Source organism: Natrix helvetica, assembly GCF_964273705.1.
Source record: "Natrix helvetica genome assembly, chromosome: 10".
Lineage (NCBI taxonomy): Eukaryota > Metazoa > Chordata > Lepidosauria > Squamata > Natricidae > Natrix > Natrix helvetica.
The window spans coordinates 18,948,557-18,968,762 of NC_138561.1; the positions used below are offsets into that span (position 1 = coordinate 18,948,557).

General features: G+C 42.5%; 2 protein-coding genes across 5 annotated transcripts in view; one reads left to right on the plus strand and one right to left on the minus strand.

Moving 5' to 3' along the window:
- The window catches only part of RBL2 (RB transcriptional corepressor like 2), a 22,987-nt gene extending 18,959 nt beyond the window's left edge, over positions 1–4,028 (plus strand). For both annotated transcript variants that reach the window (XM_081963600.1, XM_081963601.1), the window contains exons 21-22: positions 197–361; positions 1,055–4,028. In XM_081963600.1, the coding sequence (XP_081819726.1) occupies positions 197–361; positions 1,055–1,225 (336 nt within the window). In that variant the 3' untranslated portion in view covers positions 1,226–4,028. The remainder of the gene's footprint in view (positions 1–196; positions 362–1,054) is intronic.
- Positions 3,363–19,885, minus strand: AKTIP (AKT interacting protein). 3 transcript variants are annotated; one of them, XM_081963602.1, is made up of 10 exons: positions 19,718–19,885; positions 14,181–14,298; positions 13,478–13,683; positions 10,115–10,179; positions 9,915–10,015; positions 6,766–6,854; positions 6,561–6,659; positions 5,769–5,876; positions 5,174–5,234; positions 3,363–4,466 (listed from the first exon to the last, which is right to left on the minus strand). In XM_081963602.1, the coding sequence occupies exons 2-10, from the start codon at positions 14,220–14,222 to the stop codon at positions 4,356–4,358; spliced, it is 882 nt and encodes a 293-aa protein (XP_081819728.1). In that variant the 5' UTR covers positions 14,223–14,298; positions 19,718–19,885; the 3' UTR covers positions 3,363–4,355. The 3 variants fall into 3 exon arrangements, with proteins under 3 accessions (XP_081819728.1, XP_081819730.1, XP_081819729.1); XM_081963604.1 differs by having other exon boundaries at positions 3,363–4,463; positions 19,718–19,884; XM_081963603.1 differs by lacking the exon at positions 19,718–19,885 and adding an exon at positions 19,495–19,632.
- Positions 19,886–20,206: the final 321 nt, after the last annotated feature.

Genomic DNA, 20,206 nt, shown 5'->3' on the forward strand with positions numbered 1-20,206 from the left:
TACGTTTGGTCCGGACATTTTCCCCCTATAAATAAATACTTGGACAATGCTGGGTCATCACCTAGTGTAAAATACAACAACAACAATAAATGGATGTGTTATGGTGTTTTAAGTTGCCAGATGCATTCCACTCTCTCTTCTTTTTTTTCTTTTTTTTGGTTAACTGAATATGCGTTTTATCGCTCTTTTGCATCAGACTGATGTTCCTCCCTTGTCTCCCTATCCGTTTGTGAGAAGCGGCTCTCCCCGCAGAGTCCAACTGTCTCAAAACCACCCGATTTACATTTCTCCCCACAAAAATGAGTGTGCGGTCTCTCGGCATGAGAAAATATTGTACTATTTCAGCAGCAGCCCATCAAAGGTAAGAGCTCTCTGATTGTTTGTTCACTCAGTGATGCTGTTGCCCATTAAGTATTTTGAAATCTTATGTCATTTTAGCAAATCAATAACTGCATGCTTTAGCAAGCTGTGCGAAACTTTTTTTCTTATAAATATTCATGGCTGACTAGATTTGCCAGTGAATGTCATTATTTATATGGGAGAGAGAGAGACGAGAGAGAGAGAGACGAGAGAGAAAAAGAAAGAGGAGGGAGAGAATGAATGAATATTTGGAAGATAAAATGAGAAAGAGAAAGAGAGATGAAAGAGAGACAAAGAGTGGAGGGAGAGAATGAATGAATATTTGGAAGATAAAATGCAAAGTTTTGTTTCTCAGTCGTATTATTCAAGTAATGTTTTTCCAAAACTGTATTTGTTAGGATGAATGTTGATTGGACCCTCTAAAAATGAGACCAATGATTGTGACACCCCCCCCCCCAAAGCTATTATTTGAACTGTGGCGATTAGAGATGTAATCTTGAAATATTAATTTACGGAGCGGGGAACTGAAGCATCCTCAGCCACGTTGCTTAAGGGGATTACAAGAAGTTCAACACGATGTCAGTGGTTTAAACAAGTGATATAGAGATTAATCTTAGCAGCTAGATTTTCGGGGGGGGGGGGAGCGAGAGAGGGAAAAAACTGACCAGGTTTCCTTGCTCATTGCTCATTTCAGAGACTTGAAGAGATTAACAGCATGATTAGAACGGGTGAGACCTCGACGAAAAAGAGGGGCATCGTCTTAGAGGAGGGGGCCGAATCACCAGCCAAGCGCATGTGTCCAGAAAACCACACAGCCCTTCTGAGAAGATTACAAGATGTGGCCAATGACCGAGGATCTCACTGACCTCAAAGACTAATCGAGGAGTGGGGTGGTGGGTTTTTTTTTTTTTTTTGAATTGCTATCTGGACTTTTGACCAGTAAATAATAGAAGCCGTGACTTCCACATCTCCAAGGCACTTTTGGGGCAAGAAAGGAAGTCCTTTTTTTAACCTCCGTGAGCGTGATGCTCCTGACATCCAAAGACAAGTCTTTCTGCTTATGTACCACGGACGTCTTCTGCTCAAACACAATCGGAAAAGTTTGAGGAGAAGCATTATTTCCTCCCATCACCCTGCAAGTCACACCAGCTTGCTTTGGATGTATCCCATCAAGCGCCGATAGATCCAGTTTTCATCATCATCTTTTTTTTAATTTATTCGGTAGAAGGGATTGGTTTTAATCTCAGAACTGGAAAGACAAAAGTATTTTTTTACATTAGCCCATTAACATTTTTTTTAGCTAGTTGGATCTTATCCGGTGTCCATGTTTAGAATCTGCAGTATTTTAAATCACATTTGGAAATGTGGCAGTCAGCAGTGATGGAATCAGCTCTGTGACTAATTATCTGACCTAGTTCAGAAGTGCTGTGAACCTTCTTTTTAAATTAGGAGTGAAGATTCTAGAACGTTTGTCAGGCAGTAGTTAAAAAGCTTACTGGAGACATACCAGAAATTGAAACGGAGGGGAGGACTTAAACCTTCCCTCCTTTCTCTTCTCTTCTTTCCTTCTCCTCTCCTTTTCCTCTATGCCCTTCAGGTGACATGGGAATAGTGTGTATATATACCACAATTTCATTGTATTTTAGCTGTGCAATGTTTCCAGTCAGCTCCGATCAGCAGGTAGCACTTCACTAGTTCTCAAATGCAAATTAGAGTTTTGCAACCTTGGCAATGGCACTTTTGAAGAATATATATATATATATATTTTAAATAGCAAATCCTAAAGTGAAAAGCTGTGTTAAACTGAATTGTATTCATTCCGGAAGCGCACAGAAGTCATACTGAACTCTCGCGTATGAATATTTTAAGGTAGGACTGTTAGCCTTTCCCGTTTCTTAGCTTTATCCTAGTAGTTGGTTGTGTCTTCCCATTGTTCTTTTTCAAAATGAGGAAAACATTTGGTCATCCTTTGGTCCATTGAAGTGTTTAACTGCTTTAAATGGAGGTCAGGAAGACTGATGTAGAGGAAGAAAGATCTGTTCTTCACTGAAGAACAGGCCAACATCTAGTCTGCTTGTGATCACAATGGCTCACTAGCAATAAGACCTTTTCCTAGCTTTTTTTTTTTTTTAGGGATGCCATGGATTAAACCTAAGATACTCTGTACGCATAAGACTGGACCACGGCTTTCATGTGATTTCTAGTACCTGCTGAAAATGTTTCCACTCCCCCCCCCCCCCCCCATAAAGGATCAAATTGAGTCTATAGAGAAATTAACAATGGTGTTTGGGCAATTGAAGGATCACTTTAAAGACTAATACGATCACATTCAATATTGCCAATATTTTGCCCTGGGTTGCATTTGCAGCAATATCTGTGCTGCTCTTAAAATTGCTCCAAGGGGATCTAAATGTAGACCTTGGAAGAGGGATTTTAGATTTATGAAATGATCGACTGGACGTAAATTGAATGCAGGGATGTTGAAATGAAATAGGGCAAGTGTTGGTACATGCAGGTTTAGCCTGTTCGTGTGATTCATAAGTTTTATAAAGCAACAAATCAAAAAGGTCTATTTTTTTTTAAAAAAACTGCTAATTCAGCCTTCCATCCGGCAGTCAGCAGCTCTGCTTCTTGTCATCATAACTTCTCAAAAGGGGGGGGGGGGGGAACCAATTATGTGTCCCATAGATTAAGCCATAGTTAAATATTGTAAAATCCTTCCCTCATTTAGTAGACTTTGGATTCAAAATTTCCATCCAGTCATCTGCTGAAAAAGTCTTTTGCATCCAAAGTAGTGAAGATGCGCTTACATTTACCTATTGATACCATTATAGAAATGACATATTTCCTGATTTAACAGATTTGGGGGCATAATAGAAGCCCTTTTTCCGTTAAATGGCCTGTTAACTTGAGGTTTTACTATAGTTAGCAAATCAGAATTCCAAAGAACTGGTACTTAATTGGCAAATATTTTATCCAAAGAAAACAACCACAACGTGGACTTTTTGCCATGATTGGTCTTTATTTTTTTTTTAAGATGTCACTAGTAACACATTAGTCAAGCCATCTCAAGCATGATTCCTAAGTCAACCTATGCTAGCCCTTTAAGATTTTATTAAAACCAAGACCTCTACAGGATTTTGATTTTTTTTCTCATTTAAAAACCCCCACACACCTTTCCTGACTAATGTACTATTTAAGGCTGCCTCTAATATTACTTTGACACATCTTAAAGGTTATTTGAGTTAAGATGCATGCAACTATCACAATGGAAGAGTCTTCTACCTAAGCCCCTTTTTGAAGTAAAATCTTTCCTCCTATATGATTCTTGCAGGCAATTCGGTTGCGGCCCTAAAGATTGTGGGACAAGTTATGCTAGAAGCAGCCAGTAGTGGCAACATCTGTAAAGGAGAAAAGGAAGGGGGGGGGGAAATAGGTACACATCATACATAAATCAGTCTCAACTTTTCTGCCCCTGGAAGGGCTAGAAGGAATTGGAACCAAGTATTTACAAATTCAATATCCTAATAATATTTACAATAGAAACCAATGCATTTTAAAAGTTTTTAAATATAGTATTTTACTCTGCTATATTAGTTTACACAAACACAGATTATCTCTGGAATGAGTTTTTTTCCGGCCCGCTCTTTACATTAAAAAAAGAAAAAGCTTTAAAAAGGAACCCACCGAAAACTTCTGAGCTACATTTGACTCCTGAGTCATTCGTTACCCACGCACGACGGGCTTCCCGTACAGAAGCCCGGCTTTTACTTTTTAAATAAGACCTACTTGCAGGCTGCAATTAAAACTCAACGGTAAAACATCAAGAAAGAGTCCCAAGCAACTCCGCTGAATGGGATCACTTTTTAAGTCGTTTGCTAGCATTTACTCTTTACTAATCCAAAGTCAAGGAGAACCACAGTTTTCGCTGTTGGGCTCTGTTTACGTTCCCTCCTTCTAGTCAAAAGGGTGGAGTGAATCTCCTTTTCGGGTAGCTAAGTAGGAAGTGACTTGTCTTCTTTGCTGAAAGGTTGAACGGAGCCTGGTTTGACCCACGAGAGGCCGGATAGTTGCGTGTTCTTGCATTGCTGGTCATCTCCTTTCTTCTAGGAAGAAACAAAGAAAAAAGCATCCTTTGTTGCAAACTTAAATTGTTTTGTCAAGTTTCCTTTCTCCATTCTTTTGGCTCTTAAGAAACTAACCCCCCTTGCTCAGCTGAGTAATCCACAATGCAGCTAGTCCTAAAAGAATTAGCTACTCTTAACCTCTCTGCAGCTACAGTGTGAAAATATTAGTTTAAAGCAGGGGGATCCAACTTTGGCAACTTTTTAAGACGTGTATTCTTCAATTCCCAGAATTCCCTTAGCCAGCATGGAAGTTGAAGTTGCCAAGGTTGGACACTTGAAACTATATTTTCACACTGACGCTACAGATCTGTGGACTTCAATTCCCAGAATTCCATACTGGCTGAAGGAATTCTGGGAATTGAAAGTCCAGAGATCTTTAAGTTGGCTGGAGAATTCTGGGAGTTGAAGTCCACAAGTCTTGAAGTTGCCAAGATTGGGCACCCCTGCTTCAAGCGATGTGCTTTTCTAGCCAGAGTTTCATTCTAGCCACTTTAAAGATGTAAAAATGCCCCTCCCCCCTCTCTCTCACACACACACAGAATAATCATCTCTCTTATCTCACAACAAGGCTACACAAGGGACTTCCTGCTTGATATCTTTCGTCATAAAGAGCTTGCCTCAGTTTCTTTCAATGCAACAAGACTTATTTCAATTTCTATAAAATAAGACCCATCCTTCCTCCGTACCTTCTGAGTCAACATCTTCTCTCTCACTTCATTGTGTATAGCTGGATTCCAGGGAGAAAAGCTGCAAGACACAAGCAAAATGTCACCGGGGTTCAAAGTTTCCAAAGCTAAAGACAGAAGGCCTATTTAATGGAAGTACAGTAGCCCAGCAGAAGTAAAATATGAAAATTAATAACCCATTGTCCTAAGCATGTCTACTGGACATTTACAATGTCTTAAGAATTTCAAAAACTTACAATGATTTTTTTTTCTTCACATAGGACATCTCTGAATGTAAAATCCTCCAGTTTGCATGGACTTGTAAACACTTTAGAGAGCCTAAATCTACATATGCTTAAGAGAAACACAGATAGTTCTCATTTAGCAGCAAAACGGAACTAGTGACTTGGCCAATGAGTGAAGCGGTCGCTACATGAAACCTTAACTGCTTACAACCATGGTTCAGCTCCCACTGCTTTACAGATCTGTGAAGGTCGTAAATGCAAGGATAGATCCCTAGATTACTTTTTCATCCATCGTAGCTGAACAGTCTGCGAGGCTATTGCTAAATCAGAATGATCAAATACATGATGCGACTTGATCACTGTATTGTTACCTAATTGCATGGGGGTCTTCAATTTTGGGGGGATCAAATAAGTGACTGCTGCATAATTTTACGCTGTCAACCACTTTGCTCTTGAAGAGTTGAATATCTTTTTCATACCTAAGAAGAGAAAGAGGAGGCATCTTAGAACTCTCTTGGAAGGAACAGAAGCATTCTATGAAATATCTTTGGGATGGGGGAAACCTATGCAGATTTATTGCACATTTTCATCCGCCACAAAATTTGTTTTATATAAACATAATGCCTAGAAATCAGAAACTCAATGATAAAAAGGGCGTTATTGCCGTTAACATGTCGTTTTTATATTTATGTATCAGGGGTGAAATCCTCCTGGTTCGGCCGAACCGGTAGGGACAATTGTCCTTAGTTCTGTGAAACAATAGTAAAAAACAAAAAGTTTCCGACGATCGCACAGCTCGGCTGTGAGCCGCACAATTTTCGGAAGCTTTCCCCCCACTTTTTAAAGCATTTTCCCCCTGCTGATTTTCCCGAACCGGCAGGGGAAAAAATGCTTTAAAAAAGCTGGAAGTGGGAAAAAAGTTGGCCACGCCCACCCAGTCATATGACACCCCCCCCAAACAAGACCCAAAAACCAGCTGGCTGGCGGGAGGCACATGCGCAGGCGCGGTGGAGCTGAGCTGAGACGAGGGCTCACGTGCCCGCAGAGAGGGCCATGAGTTCGCCATGTACATATAATAAGAAAACCATACTCAAAAAGAGTATATTCTGGACTGCAACTTTCAGAGGTTCTCGCATCCCCCCACCCCAATAAAAAGAACTTACAGCACAGCAGATTCAGGGTTCAGAGGGTTGGTTGTATCAATCTTGTAGAAAACTCTGCGCGCGTACATCAGTATTTGCCATATGTGGTTGTGATTGCGCCTTTAGGAGAGAGAAAGGCAGGTCAGAGGCCTTGTCAAAGGCACATCTTTTTCTGCTCAGCACTGAGGCTCTAGCCCCCCTCCCCCCCTAGGCCCATCACGCTCACCTCCATTTGGTAAACGCTCTTTTCACGTCCAGTTCCCCTGAGACGGGATCCACGAGTGGGTGGAAAATGGGCAGATCAAAAATCAAGCGCTGAAGAGAGAGAGAGAAGAAAAAAACACCAATGTCAAATATGCAGATTGGTCCAGTCAAAGGAACTAACCCCGCCCACCCCCCAAAAAAGTTTCATTCATTATCAGAGTAAATCTGATGCAATAAACTGCTACTAGATGCAAAGATCAGGTTGCGTTGCACGTTGGCTGCTAAGAATCCTTTCATACTATTTTTGAGCCTTTGAGGGATGGCGTTGAACATGCTGGTGGAAGATCTGAAAAAGCAGGTTAGGGAACCATCAAAGAGCTTGATGGCACATATAACCAATCACTCAAGAAATGTCAGCGCTAGAGGCTAAAATTTCTCAGTTGGTTATCGTGCTAATTTCCCTAAATGGGCAACCAAGCCAGGCATTAGCAACTGCTTTTTACACTATACATTCTAGTTTCCTAGCCAAGTGCACTTCGAGCAGAGTACAATCACATTCCCAAAATTGTATTTTTGTGGTTTATGAGTAAGCAGAAACGAGGAGTTCTTAAAGAGTTTGAGAATGGATCCCAGATTTTCCTTAAGGTGTGGGGGAAAGAAGCAGGACTATTTTAGGGTTATCTCGGGCTGAAAAATGGATGGGTGGATAGATGGGAGGTAGAGATAGATGATAGACAGACAGACAGAGATAGATGATAGATAAAGAGATAGATAGATGGTTGATAGGCAGACAGAAAATATTTTTTTTAAAAAATCAGTAGTTTCCAGTCCAATCATTCTTGAGAATTCTTCAGCAGGGTCAGGAGGATTATCCCTGAGTTTCTTTCAAGCTGGGCTCAGCTCCTGGTATCCACATAGATACTACTTTCTCCCATAATAGATTTTGTCTTCCCAATTTAGCCCACAGCCCTGTGAGTTCCTGATGGCTTCCTTCCAAGTAGAAACCTGCTTAGCTTTTTTTAAGGGCAGCCAGATCCTGCCACCTGCTATGACCCTTCCTAGTTGTATTAGCAGGAAAATGGCCAATAAACTGAAGCAGCCACTACCTGGAGTTCTGCCTTCATCCTGGCAACGGGGCATCTGCATCCCATTATTGCCTCTTAATCATATCTCTAATTTAAATAGCCTGATTTAAAATTTCTTCCATGCAAATACACCTTACCCTCCAGTGAATCAAAGTTCAATAAAAGCATAAATGAATATCCCAAATCTTGAGTTAACTTTTTAAAAGTTTAATTCCACAAGATGACTGCGATAATTAGATTACCAGTGGAGTTACAGTATTTTTTTAAAAGGAGGTTTAAATGCATTATTGTCTAAAACTCATCTAGTTATTATTTTTTAAGTTAGCCGTGTTTTACATATGGCTTGGTTCCACCTCAATATCATTCCAAATTAAAAGGTAATTTTCCCAGCAAAGTAGTTGCAGGAAGCTAAAGACATTCTGACAATAACTTTGCTGCCATAAACATCTCCAAGTTTGGCTGGATTTCTTAGTCCCTTGAGACCTGCCAGAGTCAACCCAGAAATGGTAAACAAGGCTAAGGGGAGAAAAGTATAATGCATTTCATTGTTGCACAATGCAAGAAGGAAGGTAAATGGCTGATGAACAGGTAACTTCAAAATATTCTCAATAATACATTGACTTGGCACCACCAGAAAAGCCAGAAAACATCCTTTGTTACAAATAACAGCTTTAAAATTCACGCCATGTGACAATAAAGACAACATCAGAATCTTTGGGCAGTTTGCAATAAATCCACCAGGATTTCTGACTCTTAATAATTAAATGCAGAATTTTATTTTTGTCCTTTTGCCCACCCTAAGATGAAGAACATACCAAGTAAACATGGCTAGATTTTTATATGAATACTTTGAGGTTAGCATGCAGAACAAATTCCTGAACTGAGAATGCTTTTAAATCTCAGCAAGGATTAACTAGTAAGTTTCTGGATTGGGAATCTCTCAATATAATAGCAGCCTAATCTTAACTAGCTCAGATACAGTATCGCTGGTTCAAATCTCATCTCAGTCACCAACTTACAAAATTGGCCTAGCCTGGATGAGCCATTATCTCTACATCTCTAATATCTTGTATTATTTATTTAGGTGATGTAGAGCAGGGACTTCCAACCTTGGCAAATTTAAGACTTCTGGACTTCAATTCCTCAGCCAGCAAAGCTCTGGGAGTTAAAGTCCACAAGTCTAAAAGTTGCCAAGATTGGAGACCCCTGATGTAGAGTATGTGTAGCCCCTCCTTTTAATGGAGGTCAATAAGAAAACAACATGAAAAGTCTTATTGAACATTTCCAAGTGCTTTATAAACTAGAAAACATTTGACACAGGTAGTTCATTTGCCTGCTTCCTAAAAAAAACTTACAGCTTGGAAATGCTGTTGCTTACCTCTTATTTATCTACCGTGTTTCCCCGAAAATAAGGCAGGGTCTTATTTTCATATGACCGCTGAAATAAGTGCTTGGCCTTATTTTCAGGGAGGTCTTATTATTTTTGAGGTGCAGGAGGCGGTGAGCATGGTCACCTCATGGCTGCTGCTCTGTTGCAATATTTTCGGGGAGGGCTTATTTTCAGGGAGGGCTTATTTTAGCACATGCCCTCAAAAGCCCAATTGGGCTTATTATCCGGGGAGGTCTTATTTTTAGGGAAACAGGGGTATTCTACTAAAAGATCACCTCCATCAGACTTTCCCTTCTTCAAATGCCACCCAACAACATTTATTGTTGTGCCCAAAAGTGAATTAAGAGTTTACACTGTCCCATCTCTACTCTCCTCAAAATTTCCAGTCTGCTGCTTTAGAAACCGTGATTAGATTTTAGGAAGGATTACCTGAGTTTACTCCCCAAACCACCTAATTTTTCCTCCTCTTCCCCTTGTGTCATTCAGCATGGAACACAAACAGAGGTGTCCTTTTCAAGGGCCAGAGGTAAGCCAATCCTGACATTTCTTTGGCGGAAGAGTAGGATAGAATACTGTCCATAAATAAAGAATACAATAAACACAAGCGTTCTACAGGTAGCATATTTTCAAGTAAATATTGAGGCTGGTCAGTGAACACATTCAAATAATATTCAGGATTATTTGAGGGTTACTTACTGGGCAATCCCCATCAGGATAATTGTCAGGGATGTAGATTGTAAACTTAAACACGCCATCCTGATATAGCCCGTGTCTTATGAATATGACTCCAAACCACACTGTTAAAAAAAAAACACACACACAATAAAGTAAAGAAAACGAGCCACTGAAATAACTCTGTAATGGGCGGAAAAATAGATCAGGAATGTCTGACTTACTTAATGCGGACTGATAAGAAGGTTGCACGTAGACTCCCGGCAGTTTCTGCTTCACAACCAAAGTACTGAAATAAAAGACACAATTAGAAACACTTTTTAACTAGCCCTTCGTGAGAACAAAGCTACTATATATATTTTTCTTGCATTAAGAGATTTCTTCCTCAGAGCCAAAGGCACAGATGTTATTCATCTGCCACAGCAAATCTACAGCAGCCTTTCTCAACGTTGGCAACCTGAAGATGTCAAGCCTTGCCCAGAACTTCAATTTTTCCCCATGGCTGGCTGATGAATTCTGGGAGTTGAAGTCCACACCTCTTCAAATTGCCAAGGTTGAGAAACACTGCTGTAGGGACACACAGAGAGTACCATTAACCGGTACATACCATATTTTTCGGAGTATAAGACGCTCTGAAGTATAAGACGCATCTAGCTTTTGGGGAGGAAAACAAGAAAAAAAAATCTGCCTCTGCCTCCTAGCAATTTGCCTCCTTGCAGCAAACAGCAAACAACCTGTTCCAGTTTCGCCTGATTAGCACAAGGGAAGAGCTTTTCAGTTTCAATTTCAGCACAGCTTGATTAGCACAAGCAGCTGATTGGTGGGGATTGGAATGGGCAGAAAATGGGGGCACGGAGGCTGAAAACAGGGCGCACCGAGGCGGCAATAGGCAATGGCAATCCCTGCAGTCTGAAACAGATGGTCGGGAGGCTGATCCAACCGACAATCAGCTGCTTGTGCTAATCAAGCTGTGCTGAAGGTGAAACTGAACAGACAGTTTGCTGCAAGGAGGCAAATTGCTGGGAGGCAGAGGCCAAAGGGTAGGGGCTGGTGGGGGGGGGGGACGAGCTACATTCGGTGTATAAGACACACCCAAATTTTCACCCTCTTTGGGGGGAGAGGGGAATGTGTATTATACTTTGAAAAATACAGTACTTTAAACACAGGGGACCCAGTTACCCAAAGCATTAACTGGTAGAAGCTCACCAGCTTTGAGGACTCACAAAGTAAGTATAAGACAGGTGTGCCAAGAACATGAGAAATACATCAAGGAAAAAAGAGATGAAATTCACAGCAGAGAAAAAATAAAGCTATGTTTTTTTTCCCCCCAAAGCATGCAGGCTTGCTGAAAGCTAACCAGGATCTGCTTTGGATGGACTCTATTTGTCAAACTTCCATGAAGAAAGAAGAGGTTCAGCGTGGCGTACTTTGTAAACGAAGGAGATCCTTCTTGCTATCCAGCTCATTTAACTGCAAACAGCTTCTTAAACTAGAGGAGAAAAATCTTTGTTTTCCTGAATTTTATGCACACCACACCGCAAGAGTTAACAAGAATGGTTGCAGGAGGCCAATGAATTTCAAAGTCTTTGGTAACCCCTTTTGCCTGATACAGAAGGATGACGTATGACATTTCTGATCTTTTTCGAAACTTTTGGGAGTGGATTACATCGCGTAATCCTGTTGCAGCTGGAGAAGAGGACGCCCAATGCTTTCTTGACAAGGAAGGGCATTTGTGAGAACAAGAGGGAGTTCTGTTCCCAGCACAATGGCAGAATCTGACCCAGCCATCAAGTAACAGGAGCAGGGGGCAGCATTTTGCCAAACCAAGGAGACGGAAAGATTTCATAAATAAGATTCTGATTAGCTAAAATGCACGTCGGTTCAACTGAACAAAGCTAGTGAGCTTTCTCACTGACTGTAGCACCAGCAATGCCTGTGTTAATTCACATTTAAATAGACCTATTCACAATTTTCAGATGGGTTAATAAATGAGTATTAACTAAGCCAAGAATACACTGACGTGGAAATAAATTTCTTAAATGGGTCAACTTGCTGTCCTTCTTAAGCCAACAATGGCAGCAACAAAGGCACAACCAAAGGGCAGCCTTCCTTTAGTCTGTTGTTACTTGACAGCCCACCTTACAATAAACTTATTTATAAAAAGCATAGGAGTTTATGTCAAGGGAAATGCATCCCTTCATTAATCTGAACTGATGCCGATTAATTTTTTCTCTCTTTCAATCACATACTTAGGATAAACGTAAAGGTTCCCCTCGCACATATGTGCTGGTCGTTCCCGGCTCTAAATGGTGGTCATCTCCATTTCAAAGCCAAAAAGCAAGCGCTATCAAAAAATGTCTCCGTGGTCATGTGGCCGGCATGACTAAACGCTGTTACCTTCCCACCAAAAGTGGTTCCCATTTTTCTACTTGCATTTTTACGTGCTTTCAAACTAGGTTGGCAGAAGCTGGGACAAGTAATGGGAGCTCATTCCGTTAAGCGGCACTAGGGATTCAAACCGCTGAACTGCTGACCTTCTGATTGACAAGCTCAGCATCTTAGCCACTGAGCCACCACGTCCCTATACATAGGATATAGATTAGCAGATGATTGAAGAAAAGAACTGAATTTTATTTTATTTTACTTAATTATCTATAAGAGCTTTCCCCCAATCTGATCACATGTGCCCTTCCCTCCTGGGGAATGTATAATTTTGAGCCAGTCTTAACCATTCCCTGTGCTGGCTTGAATTTCTGGAAGTTAAATTCCAACACATGGAAGAACAGATGAAGGGAATTTGCTATACATCTTTTCCAAGGAGATATCTTTGAAACTGACATCAGCCCACTGGATGCTCAACGTGAGAACGTGTTGTTATTAAAGTTGTATGCTGCCAACTCTCAAAACAACCCTGGGCAGCCTTCCCTAAACTATGATCTCTCCTGCAAGCCCTTCCAACAGAAATGATGGGGGAACAGTAAGATCTGATCCAGATTTGACCTCTCCAGGACACTCCCTCATTTGCCTTGTCTCACATCAACATTTTCTTCATCACAAGGCAAAGGTTCCCCTCACACATATGTACTAGTCATTCCTGACTCTAGGGGACGATGCTCATCTCTGTTTCAAAGCCAAAGAGCCAGCACTGTCCGAAGACATCTCCGTGGTCATGTGGCTGGCATGACTAAATGCTGAAGGTGCACCGAACGCTGTTACCTTCCCACCAAAGGTGGTTCCTATTTTTCTACTTGCATTTTTTACATGCTTTCAAACTAGCGCTAGGGATTCGAACTGCCGATCTTTCTGATCGACAGGCTCAGCTTCTTAGCCACTGAGCCACCATGTCCCTTCACAAAGCAGCATGCAAACCAGAGATTCCACCTAATGATATCCCACTGCATCTTGGGTAGCTAAGGGCAGCGTGAGAAATCTTCAGGAACTTGCCCATTAACTCCTGAGAGAAGATTTTAAAACATTGTCCCGATTCCCCTACTATTAAAGCGAATGCAAAGATGCAAACTCAGCAATGGGGCAAAGTGAGCAAGCAAAGGTCACCACGGCACATTGCCAGAGAAGGCAAGACCTACTATTCTGCCAGCAGGGAATATTCCAAATAGAAAGGTCCATAGGAGGCATGTGTTCCGTTTGTAGACTGGGCTGACAGGGCGGGAGAAGCAGGCTTGGTCATCGGCATGACATTTTTGGGAACGGAAGGCAGCTGTTTCTTGGGAGCGGAGCGCGGAGAACTGGTCTTCAGCTCGCCAAGCAGAGCCTTTTCTTCCGTTTCCGGTTTCTGCAGGAGGGAGGCAAAACAAGAAAAGTCGAATTCCAGCGGCAAAGAATATATAAACTCCATTCAACCTCACTCCCGTAGCAATTAAGCAGATTTGCATCCAGCTAGTCCCAACGACTCAAAATTCACTGAACGTTGCTATGCATAAACTAACTATGGCCGAATATAGACTGTGGATCCCTAAACAAGACACACAAGTCTACTTTTTAATGAGAATATCGCTATCCTCCTATCTGCTTTGCCAGATCCTTTTATTAAAGAAACCCTTGGCTAAGTTTTAAAGGATGAGAAACCCACATAAGCAAAGTCTCCTTTGAAGAAAGGATTGTCCAAGAAGCTCATTCTGGGATTATAGGATTGAAGAGTCTATTTATTATTGCTATTATGCTTTCTACTTAATTGCCCAGGTATTATGGTTTTTAAAATGACTGACGTTTATAGCTCAGAACACACAGAAACAAAAAAAGAGAGAGAGGAATGAACAGCAGATAAACTACCTTGCGTGTAGAACTTGCAGACATGCTCCAGAAAGGGTTCATAACGTGTAGCCCAAAACACCAGGTGGAACTGTACTATACTTCCCAAGCGTCCGACTTTCTACAGTTATTTTCTAACCTGGAAACATGAAAGGGAAGTTAATGACTCAGTTCCCACTGCTCTCATCAAGAGAGTTGTGGTTTTTTTTTTAGTTTAACTGCCCATTGTGCTTTAACTGTTTAAGTCTCCGATATTTCACCCAGAATGAAGCTCATCTAATCTATGAAATACGGATTAATAGAACTCAGCTAAACTTGCTCGGCAAACTCATATTCCCAATTCCCTTTTTTGGAAATGTAACAAATATGCTGGAGTCAAGGTTGCTTGCTGGAGAAAAATTGGCAAGCTAAGGAGGGATGCTTGCAACAGTCTGGAACAGGAGATAAGACATAAAGTTGAGGAGATAAGCCATGGTCATAAGTCAAGGACTACTACAGGAAAAGTGTGATCAGTATCCAAGCTCCATTTCACGAGCATGTTGCTTTTCGTGGATGCCTTTCAGAATTGCTTCCCATCATTTAAAAAATAAACAAAAGAGCTAAATTGAAAGGTTCAGAGAAATTCCAGATGTGCTTAAGCCACAGGCTGGCATGCTAAGCTGATTCTTCCCTGCACGAATCACAGAAAGCTCCATTTATAAAATGTTGGGGTGGGGGGGAGGTATCAGAATGGCCAAAAATGCTAGAAGGATTTTGCTTAGTTTATAGGATGGACTACTAAACACTTAAACTCAAGCATCACATATTCATTAACATCTTCATTGCTGAAACTAGATTCCAGCAGATTTAGTCGAGGCTAATTTTGTTGTTGTTGTTAAGGTGTTCTTAAATATCTCGAATAATGAAGAAATAAATGTGGTTTTCCCTTCCCTCTGCCTGGAATGCATTTGCACTATTCAGAAATCAGGGGCACAGTACCATCTTCAGGAGACGTGATCTCACCTAAAGAGCATGTAAAACAAAAATAGGCCAGCTAAGGAACAGCAGCAGGTTAGACTTGTCTGGCCACTCCATTGTAAATGCCAGCACACCTTTTTTTCTGAACCCCTGATGACTTCCTATGGTTCCTATTTCCACTGGAAGACTGTGGGTACTTTTGTGCCTCCATCCTCAAATTTTCGGATTAAGAAATATAAGGATGTGTGCTGTAAAGATTCCCCTCGCATATATGTGCTAGTTGTTCCTGACTCTAGGGGGCGGTGCTCATCTCCGTTTCAAAGCCAAAGAGCCAATGCTGTCTGAAGACATCTCCGTGGTCATGTGGCCGGCATGACTCAACGCCGAAGGCGCACGGAACACTGTTACCTTCCCGCCAAAGATGGTCCCTATTTTCTACTTGCATTTTTATGTGCTTTCGAACTGTTACGTCGGCAGAAGCTGGGACAAGTAACGGGAGTTTAGTCCGTTACACGGCGCTAGGGATTCGAACCGCCAATCTACCGACCTTTCTGATCGATGAGCTCAGCTACTTAGCCACTGAGCCACCACGTCCCACTGACTTCAAATGAATTTCCGTCTGCCACACAAAATAGAAGCAGAAATGTGTTGGTGAAGCTTCCCTGCCCGGATACAAAGTTCAGAGTTTCATAAATAGATAAATCCCAGGGGGAATCAAGAGAGAGAGAAAAAGGAAAGAATTCAGAAACAGGAGGGGGGGGGGGAGGAAGTATATTGTAAAAAAAAGAGAGAGAGACCGAGAACTACAGACCTAGAATTAGGATTAAGCACTAGTGAGCTTCTTCTTCATGTCCAAGACAATTCCTTGCTTTAGTAGATGGGCTTGTTTTGCCTCTGGTTCATTTAATTCCTGTCCATAAGCTCTACCAAGTCATACACAATTTCAGGGGCAGCCAAGAACTAGGAAGGGCCTTTCCAGAAGAATCCGGAGAAGCCGTCATAAACATGTTTAGTCAAGAAATCGGGAAGTGATTTAAGGAGAGCCACACAAGGCCAAATTCCAAAGATCTATTTGGTTTTCGGCTACAGCCAACCCAAGATGCCTACAGGAAATTCGCTGGTAGAAAATAAGGACAAATGTTCTGAGCTTAATGCGATCCTACCGACTCTGCCTTCCCAAAAGATGTAGGCTCCATTTCTACGTGAATAATTCTTCTTCTGTTGGCTGCAGGGAGATGCAGTTTTACAAGAAACTGTATAACCAGGAAAAAATAGTTCACCTATCTAAGCAGGAATCCTTACTCTTTTTCTTTTCTTTCTTTCTTTTCTCTCTCTCTTTCTTTTTTCTCTCCTTTCTCTCTCTCTCCCAATATAGGTAATCCACATCTTAAAACAGCTTGTTTAGTGAGTGTTCAAGGTTAGAACAGCACTGGAAAAAGTGACTCATTTTTATACTTACAACCACTGCAGCATGCCCCTGGACACCTGATCAAAAACAGCTTATATTTATGACGGTTCCAGGGGTCCTGGGATCTGCTTTTGCATCCCTGACAAGGAAAGTCAATGGGGAAAGCCAGATTCCATGATACTAACTTAACTGCAACGATTTACTTAACAACTGCGGCAAGAAAGGTCGTAAAATGAGGCAAAACTCACTCAACAAATGTCTCACTTAGCGACATAAATTTTGGGCTCAATTTTGGTCATAGGTTGAGAGCTACCAGTATAATTCTAAAAGCCTATGTATGGGATGAAGCCTTTTATAAACCTGATAAAGAAATAAAATAAATTCCCTTTGCACCTGTTCTCGCTCTTTTTTAACCAGAGTCAGTCCCAAAATATCTATTCTATAAACTAAATCAGCTGGAGATGATAAGATTTAAAGTAAGAGACATGGGAAAGGCTGGTTTAGCTAAATGTTTAATTTCACGATATCTTTGTTCGTTTCTAATCTCAAATTTGCCACTTGTTTGCTAACATTCCTCCTCTTGTATATACTGTGAAAGTAATATAGTGAGTGAAAAGCATTTGTTTTTTTAACGAAGTCCAGCTCAGGAGCAGAATTAGTGTGGAAAATCCCCGATTTCCAAAGATAAGCTTCCTCAGTCAATTAGTGGGCATCAAAATAACCCCTAAATCACCTTTTTAAGCCCTACGCTGCAGCAGGGTACAAAGGTAATTCATAATTAACATTTTAACCATGGCTCAGTCACAATGGAGAGCCATAAACCACAGATGATGACATCCAATGACTAGTTGACCTGTACATATAAACCAAAGAATAAGAAACCAACTTTCTGAACTTTAAGCAACATTTGACACTTCCTCTTATACTAACAGGGGACACGGTGGCTTAGTGGCTAAGGTGCTGAGCTTGTCAATCAAAAAGGTCGGCAGTTCGGCGGTTCGAAACCCTAGCGCCGCATAACAAAGTGAGCTCCTGTGACTTGTCCCAGCTTCAGCCAACCTAGCAGTTCGAAAGGATGTAAAAAATGCAAGTAGAAAAATAGGAATCACTTTTGGTGGGAAGGTAACAACGTTCTGTGTGCCTTTAGTGTTGAGTCATGCCAGCCCCATGGCCACGGAGACGTCTTTGGAAAGAGCTGGCTTTAAAATGGAGATGAGCACCGCCCCCTAGAGGCAGGAACAACTAGCACATATGTGCGAGGGGAATCTTTACCTTATACTAACAGAAGGAAAAGGGATAGTCCTTTTCTGAAGCCCAGTTTTTGAAGTTTTTTGCAAGTCAAGTTTAGCCAAGGAAGTTTGCAGTAACCAAGTCTGCCCTCATATAACACACCGCAAACATACAATAAATTGGTGAAGGTAACTGGCTAGAAACCCAAGAGACCATCAGCTCTAATCCTCCCGCAGACACGAAAGCTGGTCAGGTGATTTCAGATCAACTGCTCTGTCTCTGATCAGCCCACCTCACAGGGTTGTTGGTTAAGGGGAGTGAGTTGGGCAACCCGATATATTTTGTTAATAAAACTTAATTTAGAAAGTGGGTAAAAATGCAATAACACTTCATAGGTGGAAAAACACAAAATCCAGTCTAAACAGTTTGGCTGACTGCGTGACCAACTATGACATAATAAATAAATAATCTGTTATACCCATCATGACTACAGCCCTCTAAGCCACAGCAAACAGGACTCTTTCAATATTTGGAGATTTTGAATTTATCCAACCTACAACTTCCCCTCCCCCACCCACCCCTTGTTTAGACCTTCTTATATCCTTAGGTTCTCAGTAACTTGGGCTGGGTGGCTTTGGGCCAGGCTCTCTCTCTCAGCCTAACTCACCCAACAGGGTTGTTCTTGTGTGTTGAGTGTGTACATACACATACACAGAGATGCTGGGTGGTTATTATGTTGACATCTATATCCATTATAGTGTCATCTTTCTGTATCACTCCTACATATATATATATATATATATATATATGTATGTATGTATGTATGTATGTATGTATGTATGTATGTATGTATATATATATATATATATATATATATATATATATATATATATATATATATATATATATATATATATATATATACATACATACATACACACACGCACATACGTGTAAGAGTGTGTGTGTGTGTACACACACATATATGTGTGTGCATTTACATATATGTATACACACATATGTATATATGTATATATGTATACATATGAATGTAGATTTACGTGCCTGCACACAAACATACATACATATAGGAGAGATACAGAGAAATAATTAGACAGGTGCGTTTGTGTGTGTGTATGTGTACACACATACATACATACATACATACATACATACATACATACATACATACATATATCCTTGGTCCCCCAAAATAATACACACACACACATACACACGTTACACACACACATATATCACACACACACACACACATATATATATATATACATACATACATACACAAACACACAACCCCTTCCCCACAAGCAGATGAGGAGCAGGTCCCCCAAAGGGAGCGTCTGGGCAGCCTCCCCCGGGGAACGCCTGGACCCCCAGACGGAGCCTTTCCAGGGGGGCAGGCAGAGGCTCCACAGGTGCAACCGGGGCAGAGCTTCACCTGGAGAACCGGCGCCTGGCAGGCACGGGCCGAGGAGCCGGGGGGGAGGGGGCGGCTGTGGGTGGCCCTGCCGGGGCTGCTCAGCCAGGCCTCTTTCTCCGCCGCCCCACCCGGGGTTCGGCCTGGACGTTCGCCAGGTGAAGCTGGAGGCCAGCAGCCCGACCTGGCGAAGGGCAGCCTGCCAGACCCAGCCTGGCCCGGCGCTTCTCCAGCCCCGGAGCGGAGCCTCCTTCCCCAGCCTCCCTCCCCCGAGCGCCCCCGGGCGTCTCCCCTGCGCGCACCTTCAGCCGGGAGGGCGCAGAGCCTCGGCCGCCGCATCCGCGCAGGCCGGCTGTCAGCGCCAACCAACGCGCGTCCGCTCCTGATGGAAGGGCGGGGGAAGTTTGGCCCTCGCCGGGTACCGTCGCCCAAGCCGGAACGCGCATGCCCGGGCAGTCCCGCTGCCCTCCCTCCGCCGCGCGCCGGAACTTCACACACCGCCCCACCTCAGCTCCCCGAACTCACCACAACCAGCCCCGCTGGCGTGCTGCCTGCCTCCTCGCCGCCCCCATCTGGACTGCTCCCGGGGCTCTCGACCGAGGCTCTTTGGCAAGTGACGCGGCGCGCTGATTGGCCAGTCCCCCGCCCGGGGCCCGCCCCTCGTCACAGCTGCTTTTGTGACTTCCGTCACAAACCGCCGGTTGGGAGGAGAGGCATGGAGGCCGCGGCCCCGTTGCTAAGGGGCGACGCCCGGCGACGCCCACTGGGTGGGCAAGGGTATCCGTATTGGATGGGTCAGCCGTCTGTTTCCCAAAGGCGGCCGGATTATACAAAGAGACAACCGCGAGGAACGATTTTAACAGACGCGGGGATTAACCAATGAAAGCGTTAGGGCTGGGGGGGGGGGGGAGAGGAAGACGTTGATTGGTGAATGGGAACGAGGGCGAGGTCAGAAGAGGAGGAGCCACTTTTGCCAATGATGGAGAAGCAATTTCCCTCATTGCTGGACTACAT